This window comes from Pantherophis guttatus, chromosome 5 (genome assembly GCF_059756535.1).
Source record: "Pantherophis guttatus breed Tessera chromosome 5, ASM5975653v1, whole genome shotgun sequence".
NCBI lineage: Eukaryota > Metazoa > Chordata > Lepidosauria > Squamata > Colubridae > Pantherophis > Pantherophis guttatus.
Genome location: NC_142067.1, coordinates 48,655,090 through 48,679,356, shown reverse-complemented (window position 1 = coordinate 48,679,356; position 24,267 = coordinate 48,655,090). Strand labels below are relative to the sequence as shown.

The window sequence follows — 24,267 nt, the reverse complement described above, 5'->3', positions numbered from 1 at the left end:
TTTCTGACTGAGATAACATTACTATTAAGTCAAGGAGTGAACAACTAAATACATTTGGTATCTGTGAATTAGGAAGAAGATATTTATTATTTGTTTTCCTAATAGTGAAATATAGATGTTCCTGGCAGCTATTCCAGTATGAAGTATTTATTGTTATTATCACAAACTAAGAGAAGCAAAAAGATAAAATGTCTCATTATTTATATTACCTACCTAGGTCTGGATTGGAAGTAAATAATTGGTTACACAGTTGTAAGAAATATTTCATCCTTTCTTTCTTGTGTATTATTACCTACTGCATGCTGCACATCTTTTAGATTGAGTTTATATGTAGTGCAAGTATGAAAAAGGGCCAAGTAGCTTTCTGGAAATGTGCTTTGGCACTATTTATATATTTTTTTTAATTAAAATGATTCTTTTTTTCACTAAATGAACAAAAAGAAAGTCTGCACAATATTATGTTTTATAACCACAACTGAGATAACTCAGTTGGAGCTTGCATTTATTGTTATAAGAGTTCTTTGAAGCTGAGTGCTATGGTCATAGTCAGGATTCTTGGCTTTTTTTTTTATACACAAAATAAGTTTTGACATTTTTAGCTTACACACAATTTTTCAAACATAAATACAAAATATCCGAAGCACTGAAATTTCTGTGGACTTTGAAATTAGGATATGTTCAATATTTTCATCAAAATAGTTCACAACTTGGTTAAAATCTGTACATCAAACCTATGAATGGTTCATTCTCTTTAAGAATTGATTTGAAGTACAAGGCTAATACCCTGAAAACATTCAATCTACTCTTATGTAAAGGGTTCAGCTGCAATCATCCAGCCACATAAACCTAGTTTATATCTGACATTTATATATATTTATATAAAGGCAACAAAATCTTTAAAATTGCAAACAAATATAAATTTCTATGGCACTTTCTCTCATGAGTTTAATTCCATTAAAAGTAGTACAGCTATCTTATGTATAGTCTGTGGCTAAGAGGGTATCATAATATTTGATAAATAATTTCAATTTTTTCAGCAATAAAATAAATTACAGTATTTATATTGGTTGACTTGCTGAACTGAGACCATGGTATTGATGTCGCCCAGGACTACAGACTAAAACTATTGAATCAAAATGAAAATAGACAGTCAACAGAAGTAGACCAAACTACTTCCATTAATTATTCTTAAATTGCCAAAAAAAGGTCAAATGTAAAGTTTTGGTCACAGATTTATTAGAATCCACATGCCTTTTTGCCCCTCTAGATAGCTGTTGTTATTTTATGCTTTGCTATCATCTTCTTTTGACTGGATGATATCATTGGATACTTTGATCTCTATAGTATCTGAATTTAAAACTTCTTTTCCATTTTCTTCCTTTAATGGTAATTTCCTAAGAAAAATAAAAAACAAAAGGTATTACAGCTGGAAACCAGTGTTGACAGAAAATGCATATTTCATTTGGCAACATATTTTGTATTGATTACACTGCTTCACCACTCACATACTGTATATTCCCAATTAAAAATGTATATACATTGTTTTACACTTTCTATCTATCTAGAGTTGTTTTTAATATAAAATTGGATCATCAAGAACTAATATGTGTGGATCATCTAATATTGGATCATCAAAGTTAATATGTGTGGTTTCACTGTGATAGTTTTATCCTATAATAAAGCTTATCAACATTTCCTGCTAATGATTAGTCCATTTGATTCCTTAGTATAATAACTAAATTTTATACTAGTCATTGTACAACATACTTTTAAAGTGGACAAAATCAAAAAATATTTTAGATGAAGAACAAACAGTGTTTAGAGTTGGACATTTGACATTAGATGAAGCTCTTTATTTTCTAATATCTAGTTGAAAAATATATACAGTATTTTAGGCCAGGATCTGCACCATATGCATCTTTTATTAACTTCAGATTAAGTTTTGAGTTTGGCTTTAGACAAAAACTATAGCATAAACTTAAGAACTCTAGTATAGTCAGTCAACTGTTCCTTCTAAACTCAGTGAGAACTCTAATGTAAAAGTTAGGTGCATTATGAGGGAGTACTACACTAAGCAAAATTTTGTTGGCAGAAGAGTTAACCAAGGGTATAAACCAATTCTCTGGTGGCTAAGATAAATAATCTAGTTTATCATCTTCCAGAATTGAAGGATTGATACTTTTAAATCCTCCTATATGCAAATAATGCTATGTTGTCATCATAGACTTTTTTAAAAATGACTTTAAAAAAAACTTTATGAACTTTAACTTTATAATTTAGTACAGAAGCCCTGCTTTAATAATGCAAACCCCAAGGTACTAATATTTGTTAATATCCCTAGAATTCATGCCTGGCAACTGAATAAGGATCTGATTGAACAAATATTTCAGTGAATACTTGTCTGATTGTTTTCTAGGCAGACTCTTTTCTAGGCAGACTCTCATCCTCTCTTTTCCCAATATATTCATTATATAATTATGTATATTCAAATAAATATACTTGAATCAAAGCCTTACTATGATAAAACAAAGATACAAAGATTAAACAAACCAATTCAATTGTTCCATTCAATATTAATACCATTTTTGTCTTCCCCCTCTATCCAGACTTGAAGGTGCACTCCATACTTATTACTTACACTTTAATAACTATTAATAACTGCTAATTGTGTGAATAATTTTGCATAAATAGATGTAATTTATTTAGAAAGTGCCTATTTATAACCCTGTTTACATACATACATTTTTGTAGTTTAGATAAGAATAAAAATGTTTTTTGTAAGAAAGTTCTAGATTATGATATTCAAATATGATATAATGTAGTTTCATATCACTTAAAATAACTGTTGATTCTTGTCACTATTAGTAACCACTAGTTAATCTAATAATAACTAATTTAATAGATATAGGGCCTTAGAAAATTAGTTATATATTAGTTGAAATCTGTAGAACTAAAACTTCTTTTTAACCTAAATGCCAAGCCATACTGAAACTTCTAAATTACTAAAAAATATCAAAATACATACTCTGGTTCTGTTAATGGTGTTGTTTCATTGGGCTCATTTACTGGACTCCCATCTTCATGATTGGTAATTCTTTCATCCTCTGTTCTCATTTCAACGATTGGTTCTTTTGATCCATCTTTCCTAAGTAAAAATAAAGGTAAAAATGCTTAATGAACTAATGTTTTCATTTAAAAATGGTGATGTTTATTACCCTATCCATGAATGTTTATGCTAAGATATATTTATTAATTCTCAAAATGCCACCAGAATATTTGCTGAAGTATCAAAATATTATTAATCAGAAAAATTGTTTATGATACTAAAATTTCCAGAAGGGATATTTTAGAATATGTAGAAGAGTAAATGCAATTTAGCATTTTTTACATGAAACGCTATGTCCTTTTTTCACATTTTTTCCACAACTGTTTGTGGAAACCTTAACTGTTTTCATCAGTCCTATTAAAGTTATGGCTGTTTTAATGTTTGCACACCAAAACAATACTTTTTCAGACTTAAGTAGTAGGCTAATAGAAGAAACAACTGTTATCTCCAAGAAATCTTTTCAAAATTATATTAAAACATGTATGTATTTTTGTCTTTCCATCGCTTTTATACCTTGACCAACTGAAAAGATATTGGATGAGTTAATAAAAATTAAAATTATAGCAGTATCAATAGAAATAAATCAAGTATCTATATTAAATACTATTTATCTAATAGATAATATAGATATTTGATTTATTTCTGTTCCATCAATCTTTCTATGAGATAAATTTTAGTAAAACATAGTTGTATTAAAGAGGCTTATCATTTATCACTATATTGTCAATCATCATCATCAAACAAATCAACTCAGAGTTCGTACTTGAGGTACAAATGACCAAGCTCATATTATCAGGCACATGATATGATGACAAAGCTCCCTAGAGAAAGCTCTAATGCTAAGAAAGGAGGAAGGAAAAAGAAGAGTACAATCAATAGCCAAAGTAGATAAACTCAGTTATACTGGTGATGGATATATTGCTGGAACACCTAAGGATAATCAGAGAAATAATCAGAGTTGTCACTATGAGTAAACACTGACTTGATGACACATATTCAGTCACCCAATCAATCCAACAATGTTAAATAAAGCTGATCTTAACTATCATGAAAGGCAACTGAGGAAACGACTTTACAGAGTTGGGGTGGGAAACGCTCTAAAGTGTATAGGATATCAAAAGAAAAATCTATTATATCATGTCTGTTCACTTCATTTCAGATAGAGAAAAGGCTTTCAATAGCTTTCTTGAGATGTTCTCACTGGATTCAATTCTGGAAAAGTGATATTTGATGAGATCCATTCTTATATCATTGTATGCTTTATACTCTAGATTATTGCCAACATCTGAATTGGCCAAAAGCCTATTGGTAAATAGTACAATGACTTTAGATAAGATATTACTGTAGCCTGCAGTGATACAATTGTTCTGCTAGACCAGTTGTACATTATGCATACCTTCAAAGACTGCCCTATAGAATACATTACATCAATTCAGCTGAATGAAGCTCAGTTGATAAATTACCAAATCAGTAATTATTTGTGAAAATGTTTACATTATTCCAAGTTTTGTTTATACCTTATCCAAAGCCTGTTTCAAGCATACAGGTTGAAATAAATATTAAGATTAAATATTAATATACTTTGTGCTAATTTATTTTTAAAAAAGAGATTCAGTGGTGGGATTCAACCCACTTAACAACTGGTTTGCTGAAAATGACTTCTGCACATCCGTGCATGCACAGCTTCTGCGCATGTGCATACTGACAGCTTCAATGCATATGTGTGTGCACAGCTTCCATGTATGCGCGCACACATGGCTTCAGCGCATGCACGCACACAGCTTCCATGCATGCATGGCTTCTGCCACGTGGTGAGGGTTGACCAAGCAGTATTTCAGGGTCTGCTCCACTCCATCTCTGCTTTCCAGGGCAGTGGTTGCTTCTCTCCGCTGCTGCTCTTGCTGGGAGAGAGAGCGTTTCTTGTGCAATTTAGCAGCTGTGAGCTGCCGCTTTCCTATAAGTCCCATCCACAAAGCGCACAAGACAGAGAAGCAGCAGCCATATTGAATGCTACTTCTCTGTACTGTGCGTTTTCCAGAAGGGACTTAGAGGAAAGCAGCAGCTCACAGCTGCTAAATTGCACAAGAGACGCTCTCTCTCCCAGCAAGAGCAGCAGTGGGGAGAAGCAGCTGCTGACCTGGAGACCACATGAAGCATGTCCATGAGTGAGCAGGCCTTGGCAAGGGACAGCTGCACAATCTCTGCTGCAGCACTTTAGGTAAGAAGAAGCCACACGTAGTTTGAGGCCAGAGGGGGGCAGTGGTGAGAGGATGGTTGCTCTGAGGCAAGGCTGAAGCTGGCAAATGCACATTCCTCAACTCAGCTAAGGTGGGCGGTGAGTGGGTAGTGGCTCTGGGACAAGGCCAGAGCCAGGAAATGATGCATTATTCATGACCAAGCCGAGGCAGGCAGTGAGCGGGCGGTGGCTCCAGGGCAAGGCCAGAGCCGGGGAGGCAAAGGGCAAGTGGGCGGGATGCATACCTTTGGTGGGCAGAGCGGGTGAGGTGCGGAGGCAAGGCATGAAGATTAGCTGGACTGAGTGATGAAGGAAAGATAATATATAGGGAAGGGTGGGGCAGGATGGACAGGGCTAGCAGGTGGACAATTTTACCAGTTCTATGAACTGCCCAAAATCATAACAACCAGTTTGCTCGAACTGGTCCGAACTGACTGAATCCCACCCCTGTAGAGATTGTTCAGCATAACAATCAGGTTTCAGAAAATATTACTTCCTTGTTCTAAGAAGGAATAACATACATATATACATAGAGTTTGTTGCCCTTTGGGAGACTAATATAGATCTATTTCTGACTAATTAGTCCTCATCAGTTAGCCACACCCTCATCACATGTTTCACATGTTTCCTCCCCGTAGAATGCCCCATATCCTTGACCTCTATGGGGAGGAAACATGTGATGAGGGTGTGGCTAACTGATGAGGACTAATTAGTCCAAAATAGATCTATATTAGTCTCCCAAAGGGCAGCAAACTGCTTACTTGCTGTCTGGAAAAGCCTAGAACTAGTGAATTGTGATTTCACTGAGCTATGGCAGCATTTTGAAAATCTTGGTTTACGTAGGAAAATACCCAGCTGAGGAGAAATAGGAGACATAAGATGAGGGTGTGGCTAACTGAAGAACACAAACTAGTCAGAAATAGATCTATCTTAGTCTCCCTTAAGTCTCACAACAGACAACAAAATGCTGGTTTGATGTCTGATAAAGCCTAGAAACTAGTGAATGAGATTTCACTGAACTATGGCTGTATAAAGATCTTGATTTATGTAGGAAAAACCTGGCTGAGAGAACTACACACACACACACACACATTCATTCAGTTCATTTAATATTACTATTTACACAGAATTCTGCATCCCCATTTTTTTAAAAAATTGTTTGTACATAGAATAAATATGAATGGTTTGCAAAAAAGCAGCTGCAGCTTTTTTAAAAAAATAGCTGACATTAGCTGGATTCCAACTCTTAAACATTCAATTTTATTAAGGAGAACATGAGCAAGGTGTCACTGCGTTATTTTATTTACCAGCTGAGCTCATTATTTCTGGACTATCAGACTTTCCGTACCTTGCCAAGAATTGTTATCAAAAGTTACTACGCATGTCTGCATTCTTTCACTTGTTTCACACACACTCCTTCCTTTGTTCTCTTTCCAGAAAGGTCCGGCTGAGAAACAGCCGGCAAAAGCTATTTCAAAAATGTAGCAATTACTTTTCTTAGTTAGTGAGGTGTTTTATTTTCTTTATAACAAATAAATGAATTTTATTAGAGAACTTTTCTTCGCGTTTCTTTTCAGAATATTGCAACAAGGAGGAGCCACGATCCATCCTCTAATTAACCAGGGTGATTTGTCCCAGAGCCAAACATGGGATTAATCAATGCCCTGACATCTGGTAGCTCGGACGGTTGATTTATGGCTTTTTTCCTTGTTTTGTTATTTCTGATAAGAGCGCATATGCAATTAGTTTTTAGCTACTGAGGTACGCTAATTATTTTGCTAAGATGCCGAAACAGAAGAAGAAAAAAGGCAAAATGAAACCAAGACCACTCTTTGTAAATGATTTGATTGATCTTTCCAACGAAGAGGTGGCAGACAGGAGATTTTCAGATTTCCAGCCCCTTACTTCAGCCACACGCCTGGAACAAGAAGCCGTGGGAACAGAAATGGAGGGAGATAAGACAGAAGCTGTTTTTGAAGGCGAAGCACTACGACTGAGGTCAGTAACTCCCCCTTCCAATTATGCCACCTCTCAAACTGTCTCCCCAGAACCTTCTGAATTTGTAACGCTCGGTGCAAGGCCAAAGCAAACTGCCGAGTAAAATTACTCCCACGCAGAGAGAGAAACAATTCATTATTCTCCTCGAAGCTCTAAGCTCACCCTGGATGAGCTGGCTATGAAAGCCTATCGTGACCGTATAAAACTCTATGAACAGGAGCTATCCCAGGCAAAAATGGCTATATCTATGCTTGAGCAAGATAAGGGAGATAACTTAAGATTTTCAAAAAGTGCCATATTGCCTTCTTCTCCGGCGCCAAAGACACTCCCCCTGGTGGATCCTGTGTCAGGCCAATTAAGACAGAGGGCACTGCATACGTCACATGAAAGTCTCCCTGATCAAGTTACATATAAACCTGCCATGCAATCATTCCTTGTAACTGCAAAGCTGCCTAAAGCTAAAGGTGCAGCACCATCTGCTGGCGAAAGCAATTTACTACAGGAAGCTGAAATGCTACAAGTGTTTCCACAGGCCCAAACTCAAACACCCCCTAGTGGTGTTGGTGTCTTTTTAGATGGAGCACAATTAAACTTAATGAAGCAAAGGCAAATGACTGCATCTCCAGCAGGTCATGCCAATATTGCAGATCAAGCACAAATGGCAACTGGAATACAGCAGATTCCAGTGCATCAGCCACAGCAGCCACAAATGCCTGCATATGTGCCCCAGCCACAAATGCAAATAGGGCCACCTCCTGGCCCGCCTCCAGTGGCACAACCAAGACCATTTTTAGGTCCACAACAGGCACAGCAAATACCACAGGCATTTCTGCCAGCACAGCCAGCATACCAAGTGCAGGCTCCTTACCAGGCATTTTCTGTCTCTCCACTAACTGGTGAGTCAAAACTAAAAATGTCAGGACATAATTACAAAGCCTGGGTCAGTGAGATTACACTATTGCTTCTTAGAGAAGGCACTCATTTTATGGTTTTTAATCCTCCTGCTCAACCTCGGACTTATGCAATAAGAGATTTAGCGATAAGGGCTCGCACAACATTATTGATGTCAATGGATACTGAACTGCAGGTCACTTTTCCACCAAATATAACAGCCCGTCAAATTTGGACTGAATTGGAAAATTGCTACAGGCCTATCTCAATTGAATCTTCATGTTTACTCATGTCTGAACTCCATGGTTCGAGATTGAAACCCGATGAACAAATTGGAGGACATTTGACCAAATTGAAAGGACTCAGAACAGAATTGAGAGAAAGAGGCCACAACATTGAAGATATTCAAATGATCAGCATCATTATTAACTCTTTGAATTATGAATAGAAAGATGCTGTTACAAAAATTAATCAAGTCCCAATTGCTCAACGCACAGTGGACAATGTCTGTAGACTTTTAACTGAAGAAGAGGCATTCATGTTGGCCACGCCACATTTGAGAGGACCACCCGCATCAAGAGCTCCAGCTAGACGCCCCTTCTGAGGAAGAACCTACGCTCCAAGGATGCCAAGATGCTACACCTGCAATCGTGTGGGACATGCCACCTGGGATTGTCCCCAACGAGTTCCATGTCCTGTCACATACCAGCCCAGAGGAACAGACTCCAGAGGCAGAGGCAGAGGCGGAAGACAAGGTCGTCGTGGTCCCCGGCGTGATCCACAAACTCCACTCGCCACATTGGCTTTAACCAATGATCCACAAACTCAACCAGAGTACGACAGATGACTCCTGTGGACTTTGGACAGTGGTGCAGCATTGCATGTTACCTACAGAAAGGAACTTTTCACAGAGATGCACGAGCCTGAACCTGAACTACGTGAACTTTATTCTTTCTCCAATCATCCTTGTCAGGTCAAAGGAAAAGGAACTGTTTATGTTGAAGAGCTTGATGCATTCATTCCTGATGTTTATTACATACCAACAGCAACCAGTAACTTGCTTAGTCAGACTCACTTGTCTAGAATGTTAAAATTCCAGGTTCACCACCTTGAAAATGCAAGTTACATAGTTAAAGATGGAGATATTGTTGCTGGAACCATATTAATTGGTGGTGTTTATTACTTAAAGCCAAAGCCTAAAACACAAACACAGGCAAGTATACAAACTCCAAAAAGGGAAAGCACAGGCCCAGAGAGAGATGCTCCAGAAAGAGATCCTGTTGCTATTCCAAAGGGTCCTAAAGCCAACAAAAAGAGAATTGGTAAACAGGTTGCTCAGAGCAAGCCTGAGGTTCCGCATAAAAATGTTAATGTTGAGAATTCACTAACAGGTAAACCTTTGCATTCCAAGTGTATCCATAAATGGCATAGAAGGTTGGGGCATGCCAGTTTCCGTGTTCTTAGGAAGATGCCGGAGTTCGCAAAAGGTTTGGATCTAAAGGGGTGTAAGGTGTTTTTGGATTGTGCTGTCTGCAAAAAGGCCAAATCCAAAGCAGCAGCCATTCCCCAACGCGCTACATGCCTGTCAACACGCATTTTTGATTTGGTTCACATTGACATAGTTGGTCCTTTCCCGCCATCATTTGGTGGTAGAAAATATTTTCTAACAATTGTTGATAATTACTCTAGATATGGATATGTATATCCTATGAAAGAAAAATCAGAGACCTTTCAGATCTTTAAAGACTTTGCAACCCTTGTTTCTACCCAACATCAAGTTCGCATCGCCAGAATCCAGAGTGATCGTGGTGCCGAATTCATGTCTCAGCGTTTCCAGGACTGGATGCGTAAAAATGGAATTATTCATCAGACTTCCGCCCCTGACACATCGGCTCACAACGGAGAGGTACTGCAAACCATGATGCGTTGTCTCCTAGAAGACGCCAACCTTGATATGATATACTGGGGTGAAGCTATAAAATATGCAAATTACATTGTCAACCGTACTTGGAGCAGTGTAACAAATCAGACTCCTTTCTTCATGTTGTATGGCTACAAGCCCGATCTTAAAAACATCCATATTTTTGGTTCATATGCTATGGTGAACATTCCCTTAGCTCAAAGAAGAAAAGGAAGTCCAGCAGCAAAGAGACTGAGATTTATGGGTATTGATGATAACTCAAAATGGAGCAGATTTATTGACTCTAAACATGCAATTGTGATTTCCCAATCTGCTAATTTTGAAGAAGATATTGACTGGTCCAGGATTCATTCCAATGATCTTGGAGTTTATTTTCCGAGAGATGATACTGCTGATGCTACGCAGATTGATGATCAAGATTCCACTGGTTCTTCTCAACCCGATGTTCCGTCTTCGCAAGCCGCGGATGCTGACGCTAGCGACGAAAGTGAGGACAAGGACGAAGCAGAAGAAGACTGGACTGTTGTCCCGAGACGTTCCAAGAGGGCCACAAAAGGGATCCCTCCACAACGATATTCTTGGCAACTGACAAAAGCACCCTTGCCTTTGATTTGCAATGTTACACTTCCACCTGATAATTTCACACAAATCAAGCAGCTCCCTGATTCAGAGCAAGACAAATGGTATGAAGCAATGCAGGTTGAAATGGACAGTCTAAAGAAACTTAAAGTATTTACACCTGCAAAAACCTCCAGCAAACAAAAAGGTCATTGGCACTTGATGGGTCTACAGAATCAAAAAGAAACCAAATGGTGAGTCATTGTACAAAGCCAGACTCGTAGCTCAGGGTTTCGCTCAACGTTATCCTGAAGACTACACAAATACCTACACACCGACAGTCAGAACTGAGAGTGTAAAAATTGCTTTAGCAACTGCAACTATCCTTGGTTTAGAAGTTTTCCAGTTTGATGTTGACATGGCTTATCTGCATGTAGACCTAGATGAAGAGATCTACGTGAGAAGTCCTCCAGGATTCCGACAGCAAGAAGGGGATACCTCGTTCCTTAACAAAAGTCTTTATGGTCTGAAACAATCTGGTTGAATGTGGTATTTATGTCTTACTGACAAACTAAATTCAATGGCCTTTATTAAGTCCGAAACTGATGAGTGCGTGTTCACAAAAAGATCTAACAATGCATATGAGATAGTTCTTGTTTATGTTGATGATATTGTTTATATTGGTCCAAATAAGCAAATGAGTGAAATTTTTGCCAAAGCTTTGCAGAGATACTTCACATTGAAATCATTAGGTCATAGTAGCACTTATTTAGGTGTTCAGATTGAAAAGACACAGAAGGGGTTTAGTCTTTCACAAGAAGATAAAATTGAACAAGTTTTGCATCATTGCAACATGAAAGATGCCAACACAACAAAGACACCCATGCAAACAGATTTTCACAACTTGACACAAGAAGCAAGTCCTGAGTTCGAGGATCAAACACTTTATCGTTCAGTCATTGGGTCACTATTGTACATTAGTAGTTGGACCAGACCCGACATTGCACTTAGTGTTAATCTCTTATCTCGACATGTAGGGAAAGCAAAACAGTTTCATTGGACATGTATTAAGAAATTATTGAGATACCTAAAATACACTAAACACATGAAGTTATTCTTAGAACCAACACACACTGATTATGCAGAATTATGTTGTTATGCTGATTCTGATTGGGCAAGTGATAAGAAATCACGTAAAAGTACTTCAGGTTATATGATGTTCTTAAATGGATGTCCTGTTTATTGGCAAGTGCATAAACAGAATTTTGTTTCTTGTTCATCTACTGAAGCTGAATATGCTTGTGTTTCAGATGCATGTAATTCTCTAACTTGGTTTGATGCTTTAGTCACAGATATCTGGACACACCCGATCCGACCGATCACCGTGATGGAAGACAATGAATCGGTGGTTTATATTTCTGAATCACATTTTACAGGTTCTAAGTCCAGACACATTGACATCCGTTATCAAAACATAAAACATTTAGTGAAAAAAGGTTTTGTTAAAATGCAATATGTATCTACACATGATCAAATTGCTGATATGCTCAACAAACCACTCCCAGCAGCTCAACACGAGTATCTGCGTAAGAAGATGTGCCTTATTTGATGATGTACTGATATTCGCTCAACTGGCAAAAGAAGGGGAATGTCACTGCGTTATTTTATTTACCAGCTGAGCTCATTATTTCTGGACTATCAGACTTTCCGTACCTTGCCAAGAATTGTTATCAAAAGTTACTACGCATGTCTGCATTCTTTCACTTGCTTCACACACACTCCTTCCTTTGTTCTCTTTCCAGAAAGGTCCGGCTGAGAAACAGCCGGCAAAAGCTATTTCAAAAATGTAGCAATTATTTTTCTTAGTTAGTGAGGTGTTTTATTTTCTTTATAACAAATAAATGAGTTTTATTAGAGAACTTTTCTTCGCGTTTCTTTTCAGAATATTGCAACAAGGAGGAGCCACGATCCATCCTCTAATTAACCAGGGTGATTTGTCCCAGAGCCAAACATGGGATTAATCAATGCGCTGACACAAGGAAAAAAGGGCATATAGCATATCAATTTATATTTTCTCTGATCTGGATTATATCAAAATAGCAAGTTTTGCTGCCCAAAATGATAGAAAATATATACTATAAACTACTGGTCCTGTGGGCATGGCTTGGTGGGGGGTTAATGTGCCTGGATGGGTATGGCCAACTTTTTTTTTTTACTTTTAAAACCATTTTTTCTACAACCTCTTCGGCTGAAGAGGTTGTTAAAAAATGCTTTTAAAAGGCTCTGACGATCCCAACTGAGTTGCCTGATCGTCAGAGGCTTTTGTTTTCTTTTAAAAGCCTTTTTTTTTGCTTTTAAAAGAAAAATAAGCCTCTGATGATCAGGCAACTCAACTGGGATCATCAGGGCCTTTTAAAAGCATTTTTTCTACAACTTCTTCAGCAAAAGAGGTTGTAGAAAAAATGCTTTTAAAAGGCTCTGACGATGCCAGCTGAGCCGCACGATCATCAGAGGCTTTTTTTTAAAAGCATTTGTAGCAAAAAAAAAAAGGCTTTTAAAAGAAAACAAAAGCCTCTAATGATTAGGCAACTCAGTTGGGCATGGGGGAGAGGGCACAGGGATTTCTGCTACCGGTTCTCTGAACCACCCACTGCCATCGCTACTGGATTGGGCAATCCTATCTGAACCGGGAGCATTTCACCCCTGCTATAAACATCCTTGCATCATCTATACAATGAATGCTCAAGGCAGAAACCATGGTTCAATGATCTTTTTTAAAATTGTGGTAATACATATAAGATTTGAAATATTACTGATACATATCTCAGTATACACTGTGCACAGTATACTCTGTGCAACTGCAGTCCGGAGAACTCAGATGTCCAATGGTATAAATTTGTGTTGTTTTGACTAAATAGAATAAATACAGACATGATTTTTGTTAAAGTAACATCTGAATGATTTCCCAAGCTCTATCTGTCACAATACTTTGTTAGTGTTGTGTATGTATCTATTTTGTGCGGGAAATTCAAATGCATAGTGAATCCTGATTGGTTCTTGGTCACCTCTGGAAAGTATATAAAGAGGGCTGTTGCCTGTGAGTTTTTGCTGAAGTCTCACCCTGAATTAAAGAGCTGTTATTACTAGCCTGCTTGTGCCTCTCGTTATTCCCGCGCTACAACATTGGCGACGAGGGTGGGATTGAGGCCACAAGAGGCAAATCGAAAAGAGCTTGGAGTTTCAGCCAGGGTGACTGGCGAACACGGAGACGCGGCATGTCTGCCTACGTTCCGCCAAAACCCTTCAACCCGACCCGAGAGAAGTGGGGATCGTATCTGACAAGGTTCGAGTGCTCCTTGGAAGCGAGCGAAATGCAAGGGCTCTCCGCAAACAGAAAACGGGCTCTGTTCTTAAGCCACTGCGGGCCAGACGTATTTGAGATGGCAGAATCCCTCTGCGAGCCAACCCCAGTCCAGACGGTACTCTGGGACGTCCTTCAAGCCAACCTGAAGGCTCACTACGCTCCAGTTCCGTCCAAATTCATTCAGCGCTACGAACTCCGGCAAAGAGTTCAAAAAGAAGGGTAGCCGGTCAGTGCTTATGTGGCCGTGCTTCGAAAAGCCGCTACGCATTGTGACTACAGAGACTTAGACGATGCATTGATTGAACAACTGATTTGCAGGGTTCGTGATACCCGGTTACAAAGGCGTCTTCTAGCCAAGCCAGACCTAATGCTAGCCGGCACACTAGACGAAGCCCGAGCACACGAGGCATCAACGAAAGTGTCGGAAGCGCTGCAGCGTCCTAATTCAAGCAAGGACGGGCCGAAAACAGCCCCCGTCCACAGAGAAGAGGTGCGAACCAGCACAGAGGAAGAGTCAGACGAGGACGTCTTCCGTACAGAAAAGAGATCGAGTGAACAAAGCCGCCGCCATGAGAAGTGCCCCAGCTGTGGCGGGGATCATGAGAGACAGTCGTGTAAATACAGAGAAGCCATCTGCAGGCGTTGTGATAGAAAAGGCCATCTAGCACGAGTTTGCAGAGCTCAACTTCCACGTAGTCGAAAACCACGTGACTACCGCGACCAACCAGAATCGGCTCGTTCAAAACAGCCAATCAAAGATGATGGCGCGAGAAAACGGCACGAACCTCAAAAGCGGGAAACCTACAGCACGACAATCGGCCAAGCCAGCACACCTGACGACGAGAAAGTCTACACGAAAGTAGAAATCGATGGCAAATCGTGCAAAATGGAGATTGACACCGGGTCTACACTATCGATCGTGTCCTGGTCGACACTCAAGGCACTCCTGCCCAAGCTTCAGAAAAGCCAGCTATCCCGACAGAAAATCCGCCTACTCGACTACCAGGGAAACCGAGTTCCCATTGAAGGAGTGGGCACGTTCCGGGTCACCTATGGCGAGTTTCAGAAAGAGCTGCCTCGGACCATCGTCAGCAAGCCCCTTCCGAGTCTACTGGGTATGAAATAGTTCCGAGCCCTTGGCATGGGCTTCACGGGCGTCCACAACATCAACGGATCATCACTGAAAGAAACACTGCTTCATGAGTTTCAGGATGTTTTCGAAGAGACTCTAGGCAAGTACGTGGGGACTCCTATTTCTTTCAATTTAGACCCCAACGTAGTGCCAATTAGACTGAAGGCGAGGCGAATTCCCTTTGCCTTAAAACCCAAGATCGATGCGGAGCTCGACAAGCTCATTAAACAAGGGGTGCTAGTTCCTGTAGATCACGCTAAGTGGGAAACCCCAATAGTTACTCCAGTTAAAGCAGATGGCTCAATTAGAATTTGCGCCGACTATAAGTGTTCGATTAACAAGGCATTGCAGCAGAGCGCCTATCCGGTTCCTATAGTCCACCATCTACTACACTCCCTGGGCCCTGGCAAGCTATTCGCGAAGCTAGACCTTGTGCAGGCGTACCAGCAACTACCAGTAGATGACGCTATGGCAGAATCACAGACTATAGTAACCCACCGAGGTGCCTTCAAATGCACCAGGCTTCAGTTTGGGGTCAGCATCACCCCAGGACTTTTTCAAAGTACCATGGAGTGCCTTCTACAAGGCCTCCCAGGCGTCGTCCCGTATTTCGACGACATTTTGATTAGTGGCCAGGACGAAGTGCAGTTGGGCCAAAGGGTTAGACAAGTCCTAACCAGATTCAGAGAAGCGGGACTCAAGCTTAAACAGAATAAATGCAGGATAGCACTGCCATCAGTGGAATTCTTAGGCTACAGAATCGACGGCTCAGGCATTCACCCCACAGAGAGCAAAGTGAGGGCCATCCAAGGCGCGCCCACCCCCAAGTCAAAAGCTGAGCTGCAGGCCTTCTTGGGCCTACTCAATTTCTATACGATGTTTTTGAAACAAAAAGCCACCATTGCGGAGCCTCTGCACAGGCTCCTTGGAAAAAACGTTCCGTGGGTTTGGGGCAAGCGAGAAGCGACCGCTTTCAACGCAGTAAAGAGACTTTTATCTGAGGACAGTTTCCTCATTCAGTACAATGCTGAATTACCTCTGGTGTTAGTCTGTGACGCTTCCCCCTTTGGCGTTGGCGCAGTTTTAGGCCATAGACTGCCGAATGGGTTAGAGGCGCCCATCGCCTATTACTCTCGCACTCTGTCTAGTGCTGAATGGAACTATAGCCAGTTAGATAGGGAGGCACTAGCGGCTGTAGCGGGGATCAAAAAATTTCACGAGTACTTGTTTGGCCGCACTTTTGAACTCATTACAGACCACCAGCCTCTTTTGGGACTTTTGGCTGGAGATAAACCAACCCCGGCGGCCCTCTCCCCCCGGATGACCAGATGGTCCATATTTTTAGCCGCATACTCGTACAAACTACTCCACCGACCAGGCAAAACTTTAGGACATGCTGACGCCCTCAGCCGATGTCCTCTACTGGAACTATTGGACAACCCGACCCCGGAAGCCCTGGTTTTACTGCTAGACATTGTTTCCCCGGGCCCCATTTCTTCAAACAAGGTGGCGAGAGCTTCTGCCAGAGACTCTGTTTTGCGCACAGTAATGGGCTGGGTAATGAGGGGTTGGCCTACCAAGGTGGACGGTGGTGATTTCCAATTGTATTTCAATAAGAAAAATGAACTGTCAATGTTGGGGGGGTTGCTTGTTGTGGGGTGACAGGGTGGTCATTCGTTCGCAATTAAGGCACAGGGCCCTAGAAATGTTGCACGAGGGTCACCCCGGGGTAGTTCGCACGAAAGGACTAGCTCGTAGCTATGTTTGGTGGCCGCATCTCGACCAAGATGTCACTGAGTGGGTAGGGAAGTGTAGGCCCTGCCAGGAGTCCCGCCCAGATCCCCCCATTGCACCTGTTCGGGAGTGGGAGAAACCAAAAGGGCCATGGGGGAGGATTCACATAGATTTCGCTGGCCCGTTCCATGGCCAAATCTTTCTAATAATCATAGATGCATATTCTAAGTGGCTCGAAATTGCCCTAATGCCATCGACCACTTCTGAGGCCGTAATCAAAGTACTCAGAAAACTTTTTGCAACACACGGGTTGCCAGACACACTGGTGTCCGACAATGGGCCCCAATTCATGTCAACTCAATTCGAAGGCTACCTAGCCGAACTAGGCATTAGACATGCACTATCCGCTCCTTTTCATCCGGCTTCTAATGGCCTTGCTGAACTATTTGTAAGAACGGCCAAAGAAGCCCTCTCCCGACTCGATGCTGGGGACTGGCAGGCTAGAATAGACGAGTTCCTAGCAGTACAGCATGCCACCCTGTGCCCCACTTTGGGTCGCAGCCCGGCCGAACTTTTAATGGGCCGAAAGCTACGATGCGTTCTAGACAGACTGCATCCTAACTACTCCTCTGATAGTTTCACCGGGGAAGGGGGAGGACTAAGACACTTCGAAGTAGGTTCACTAGTCTTTGCTAGAAGCTACACTAATGGACCACTATGGGTAGAAGGAACCATCGTAGGAATTACTGGTCCAAAGTCATACACAGTAGATATTGGGCATGGTAAAATCTGGAGGAAACATATAGATCAATTATGAAAATGTTTACCTAACGAAACACCATGACCTAACTACCCAAGTCTCTCCGACACAGCTACCTCAAGCCCGAGTAAGCCGGAATACTTATCTGGCAACCCTGAGTTCCAGCGCCGCCCCAGCGAGCCGACACTCCCAGCCGGAGATCGCCACACCTCCGGAGAAATCCAGGAGGTTCCATTGGCGGCACCGGGAGAGACGGGATGTCCCTCCGACCGGTTCAACGCCTCGCCAACAACTGAACTGCGCAGGTCAACCAGGATTAAGACATGCCCTGGTCACCTACGTGATTTTGTATGTAAATAGATAGAATAAGTGCCTTCTGGGAAGGGAGGGTGTTGTGTATGTATCTATTTTGTGTGGGAAATTCAAATGCATAGTGAATCCTGATTGGTTCTTGGTCACCTCTGGAAAGTATATAAAGAGGGCTGTTGCCTGTGAGTTTTGCTGAAGTCTCACCCTGAATTAAAGAGCTGTTGTTACTAGCCTGCTTGTGCCTCTCGTTAATCCCGCGCTACAACAGTTAGAGCTGCAGAAAGTAAACAACATTAAGTAAAAGTTAGAGAACATTTGTTGAAGCACAATCCTTATGGCTCTTGAGATACCAGAGTTTGTATGTTATTTGCAAGTTACAGGTATATATTATTTTTCTCAAAGTGTGGTGACCAATACTCACAAATATGCTGCTTTTCCTTCTTCCAGCTCTTTACTCTTCCCACTGGACCCACTCTTTTTCCCACAGATCCTTCTAGTGAGGCACATTAGCAATCCACACTGCCGTACAAAGAAGCAGCTGACGTCAGTCACCACAAGTATTAGCAGAAGAGCAGCTACGCCCAGTCCAATGACTGCACCAAGTCCAAGTCCGTTAAACAAAGTACCTTGAAAATAAATGGAATAGATAAAGTCAAAACAGTTAACTTCCTGTATGGGAGAATTTGGGTTAATCCCAGAAGAGGAAGAGGGGAGGGGCTGAAATAGCGGTGGGACAAAAATCTTAAATTTAGCTTTGTTGGGCATAAAAGAAGGAAAGGAAAGCACTTTCTAGCTTCTGTTTGAATTAATAAAGTAGACGTTCAATCATTCCCAATGAATCTGTTTTTTTTTTACATGGTTTATCTTGAAAGTGTAACAGCTCTTTATTTCATTCATATGAATCATGTGACACCCCCCCACACCCCCATAGCCATATTTAACAGAATAATAGAATAACATAGTTGGAAGGGACCTTGGAGGTTTTCTAGTCCAACCCCCTTCTCAGGTAGGAAAGCCTATGCCATTTCAGACAAAAGATTGTCCAATATTTGTTGACTGGAAACCACATTTGCAAAATTCCAGATCTATGTTAATGTACAAATTAGTTTGGAAAATGTGACATAGGCAAAGTTTCATATTACGCTATTAAAAGGTAAATCAAATTTCTTTTCAGTCTCTGGTCACTTCTATGTGTAAAAATTAAATTATGATGTTATTTGTAGTGTAGTTTAAATGTAGTGAATGTTTCTTTTGAATCTGGTTCTCTAGAAGGATATTTAAAGAGTTTGTCAAACACCACTGGTATTTTTCTACCATTTCTATCACAAAGAAATTTGGAAAATATTTGCACAGAATAGCTCAAGGCCTTTTCTGACCATTTGTCTGTCAGCAATATATCTCTGAGAAAACAAAGTGGGATGAGACCAGATTTGGTGTGGAGGAAGATTTCAGATGGATCCAGGTAATCTAGCTCCGAAAAACAGAAAAAATGTATATGTTAAAATATTTCCCTGAATCCATGCTGAGCAGCAGCTTCAAATGCTGCCAACTGTCCCATTCTAGGTTTTCCTCTATACTTTGGGTCATAGGATTCATAGTGGAATACATGTAATATCCTTTGGGTTTCCCAGTATATATTGCCTTATAAAAATATCTAGATACAATGCAAGGGGAGAGGAGAAACATGCTAAAATGCAATACCTATGCAGCTGCCCTGATTAGACCCCTACATACACAGAGCCAATGTGTATGTACCAATCTCTATTACATATACATGCACACATAAAAACATGTACACAAACATGTGATAATAAAAGGTGGGGAAAATCCATGCTTTTTCTGATTTTTGTTTAAATACAACTTCCAGATAGATGAGAAAGAGAGAGGGAGTCAGAGAGAAGCAGATGTTGTGATATACCACTTAATTCATCCCATTATATTTTTATTTTCCAAATATCTATATTTTCAATACTTTATTGTTGATGGTGTTAAATTTTACTTGTTTAAAGTAAATTAACCATTTTATTATTAAAATTGAAATATACTATTTGTATTAATATTAATAATTTTGTGTGAATTTCACTGTGACATTTTAGGTTTAGATTTTTTTCTTTTAAGTCTAACTTCTTGTAGTGAGAATAAAAATAAAAATTACTGTACTCCTTGGACAAAGACTGGAAGTAAAATATATATTTATTCATCTTTAATATGAGCAATTATGAAAATCTAAATAGAAATAATGTTTTGCACACTTATTGCAGCTTTTAAAACAGTGGGTTTTTTGTTTTGTGAATTTTAATTTGACTGATTTTGATTGCTAAGCATTCATCATATGCTTTAAAAGTGAATTAATCATCATAAGTACCGTGTTCTCCTGAAAATAAGACCCTGTCTTATATTTTTTTGAACCTTGAAATAAGCCCTCAGCCTTATTGCTATGTGCTCAAAAGCCCGATTGGCCTTATTATCAGGGGATATCTTATTTTGGGTAATGACATGTTAATGCAACAAATTCTTGTCACTTCTGTGTCATGTTAAAAAACTACAATAAGATATTTGAACAACTCTGAAGTTTATTCATTTCTATCTTTTTACTTCAATCATTCCTATTCAGTTTACTTCAATTAACTTCAATTTTAACTTCAGTTTGAATTGAGAATAATTCTTAATGACTCTTGAGGAAAAAGATAATTTTCACTTCTCCTTCCCCTATAACTTTTATATTTCCTGCAAAGTTGGTCTGAAGCCTAGAAACATCTGTGAAACATGAGAGACACAATGGTGGGCAGACTGAAGGGAGGTAAACGACATGAGACATCTGATGCACTATTGCTACTGAGTAATCTATCTTGGCTATTCACAAAATAATCCTTCCAGGTACATATATTCAGTTAGTTATTGTTCAGACTAGTCAATATATTTTACAGGATAGAAAAATGTTGTGCTGCAATATTGTGTTTGATTGTACAATAAATTAGTTTACATTTAAAAACAAGAATCATGTTATAATAATAGTCATTCTATAGCTCTTCAAAAAATTTTAAAAGGCTGTGTTTTGGTGAAAGAAATAGAGCCTGAATTCAAGATGGTTTTTTTAAAAAGTGGTCTTGTTATTTGTTAGATTTATATCCCACTTTTTTTTTTTTTGCAGGGCTTCAAGTCAGTGGGCACAGATTTTTCATCAAAATATTCTGGTGAAGAAAGTGACTGGCCTAAAAGTTACCCAATAACCGTTCCATAGCTGGAGTTCTATTTGAACTTGAATTTCTTAGGTCTTTGTCCAATTTCTTAACCATTGTCTCATGCTATATATTTCTACCTTACCACATGAAATAGACTTTAAAAAAATCTTCAATCATAACCAACCTCCTACTTGTCAGTCTGGAAATTACAACTCTGCTTGAAATAAGTTCTGAAGATACTCCCTTTTCAATAAATTATATGCCATATATGTCTATTTGTTTTGTTGTTCTAATTTTATTGAACAATTAAATATATATATAACCAAACAGAACAAAGATAACAAGGGAGATTCATAAATATAAATGAATGATCAAAGATTTAGAAATATCAGGAAAGCTATCGTTTTAAAATAAAACATCATAAATAGGCTAAATATAACTGTTCACTTCTAAACTAAGAATCAATATCAAGAATTGTCATTAATATAGTATACATCTTCAAGTAAAATTATAGGTTGTAAAAGTCGATCCATATTACTAAAAATGCTCTGTTTTTAATATCTTGTGAATTTAAGAATATACCAAGACAAACCACATTTTAAACATTGTAGTTTACAAATAGTTTCCAGTTCCAGAGTTTCATGTGAATTGTATGTCACATTTGCTTTTGAGATACAGTGTTATTCTAGATTTTGATATGTAATTCCACAGGTAAAGCTGTATGTTAGGTATATTATACATACTGTACTTTTCGGAGTATAAGACACACTTTTTCCCCCCTAAAAAAAGGTGAAAATTTGGGTGCGTCTTATACACCGAATGTAGCCCCGCCCACCCGCCGTCTGCCACCCTTTTGGAGCTTTTGGAGCTGCAAATGCAGCCTCCCAAACAGAGAGCCTCTCAAACAGCCTCCAAAAGGTCTCTTTGAGAGGCTGCCTTTGCAAAGAGAAGCTCCTTTGCAAACTGAGCTTTTGGAGGCAAATACAGCCTCCCAAATGGAGAGCCTCTCAAGCAGAATTTTTTTTTCTTATTTTCCTCCCCCAAAAATAAGGTTCGTCTTATACTCCGAAAAATACAGTACATACACACACATACACACACACACACACACACACACACACACACACCTGAAGTATGTACATATGAAATCAGAGTAAATAGAAGACAATCAAATGGAATAATTATAATAAGTAAGTTATTTTGTAATAACTGATTACAATTAATTGATAAAAAAACAAGGTATACTGTTATAGATATTGTGGTCCCCTTATCTGTCTATTCTGGGCATTTCCTTTCACACTCAGAAGTTATATTCCCACATATTCACATAAAACATATACTATCACCACACATCTTCTATCCAAGCCAGTTTATCAGAAACACTGCAGTTCATCAGAAACAGTTAAAAAGGGGAGGAGAAATAACCAGTCAAGATAATAAGACATGGAAGAAGAAAAAAAAAAAAAAGGGGGGGGGGAAGAATAATGGTTAGAATATTGTATGTTTTTAACCTACAGAAGAAAGCACTCTGGGTAGAGATATAGTTATCTTCAAATATCTGAAGGGCTATCAAAAGGAATTATTCAAAGTTGTTCAAAAGACATCAAGAAACAGTGTTTCAACTAGGAAGTAGATTGTATTTGGACAGCAGGAAAAAATAGTAATAATAAGAAGTATTTAACAAATGCACAGCTTGAGAATATGAAGGACTCTCCTTTACCAAAGAAGTTGAGGCTGTCTGGCTTCTGGTATGATAGTATAGCAGTAGATTCCTGCACTGGAAGAGAGCTGGATAATATTTCCAGGAACTCTTCTCTAGTATAATATTATTCTATTATCCTAATGAGTAGTTTGGAGGGCCAGGACATAAAAATAGTTGAAGAGAAAAATAGATGTATACTTGGGATAATACAAATCTTAATTGCAGTAAAAATTTCTGTTTCTTATTGGAAAAATTAATAATGGAAAAAAGAAATGATAAAAAAACTTTTATCAGTTCAGAATGATTGAAATTCATTTTCTCTATATAAATGTTATTGAAGATTTCAATTACAATTAAAAACTAACACAAACTATTTATAGTGAAATAACCAAAAGACAGAAAAAATACAAAGAAAGAAAAATTAACAAAATGAAAGAAAAAGAAAGGGAAAAAGTGAAATAAGAAAAAGAAAAGAAATGTATAGAGAAGTTACTTGCAATCTTCAACATAAATATAAACACATTTGATAGCTCTTCATTCTCTATTAGGGCTGCAAATATATATCTCTTCTTTGCATAGCAATACCAATAGCACTTAGACCTATATACCACTTCAGAGTGCTTTACTGCCTTCTCTAAGCGGTTTACAGAGTCAGCATATTGCCCCCAACAATCTGAATCCTCATTTTTTTAACCTCAGAAGGATGGAAGGCTGAGTCAACCTTGAGCCATTCAGAACTGAACTACTGTAATGAGCACTTCTGAACAGTGAGTTAGCCCTGCAATACTGCATTCTAACCACTGCATCACCATAGCTCATAACCTTATCTACAAGCAAATCTATAAGATGTCAACTTTTCACAGAATATTAGAACACAAAGATATAAATAAATTCAGGACCTAGACAAATTTAGAGTATTGAAAATAATAGTGTCAGATTTCAGAGCCAGTTTTGTGTAGTGGTTAAGGGATTAGGTTAGAAACCAGGGGCTGCTTCTACTTCAGCTTTATGCATGAAACCAGCTGGGTGACCTTAGAACAGTCACTTCTTTCTCAGCCATAGAAAGGCAAGCCACTTCTGACATACATGTCTCCCAGGGGTCGGTTCTACCTACCTTTACTACCGGTTTGCAACGGGGCCGCACGCGCACACTCACTTTGCTTGTGCGTGCACACATTCTTCTGCGCAAGCGCAGAAGCTTCTGCACATGCGCAAAAGCATTTTGATGACATCAGGGTCAGTGGGCAGAGCCTCCTGCCGGTTTTACTACCGGTTCTATAGAACCGGTGCAAACTGGGGGCAACCCACTACTGGTTTCTCCCCAGGAAGCTTTTTTTAGAAAAGAAATGGGGCGAAGCCAGACTGGTGGACTTA

The 24,267-nt window shown here is 39.3% G+C and overlaps 1 protein-coding gene across 1 annotated transcript in view; it reads right to left on the bottom strand.

Moving 5' to 3' along the window:
• Window positions 1–456: 456 nt before the first annotated feature.
• NCAM2 (neural cell adhesion molecule 2) overlaps window positions 457–24,267 on the bottom strand; it is a 196,892-nt gene continuing 173,081 nt past the window's right edge. Inside the window, exons 16-18 of the mRNA XM_034426183.3 lie at window positions 18,431–18,635; window positions 3,026–3,145; window positions 457–1,394 (exon numbers count right to left, since the gene is read on the bottom strand). Coding sequence (XP_034282074.2) covers window positions 1,283–1,394; window positions 3,026–3,145; window positions 18,431–18,635 — 437 coding nt within the window. The 3' untranslated portion in view covers window positions 457–1,282. The remainder of the gene's footprint in view (window positions 1,395–3,025; window positions 3,146–18,430; window positions 18,636–24,267) is intronic.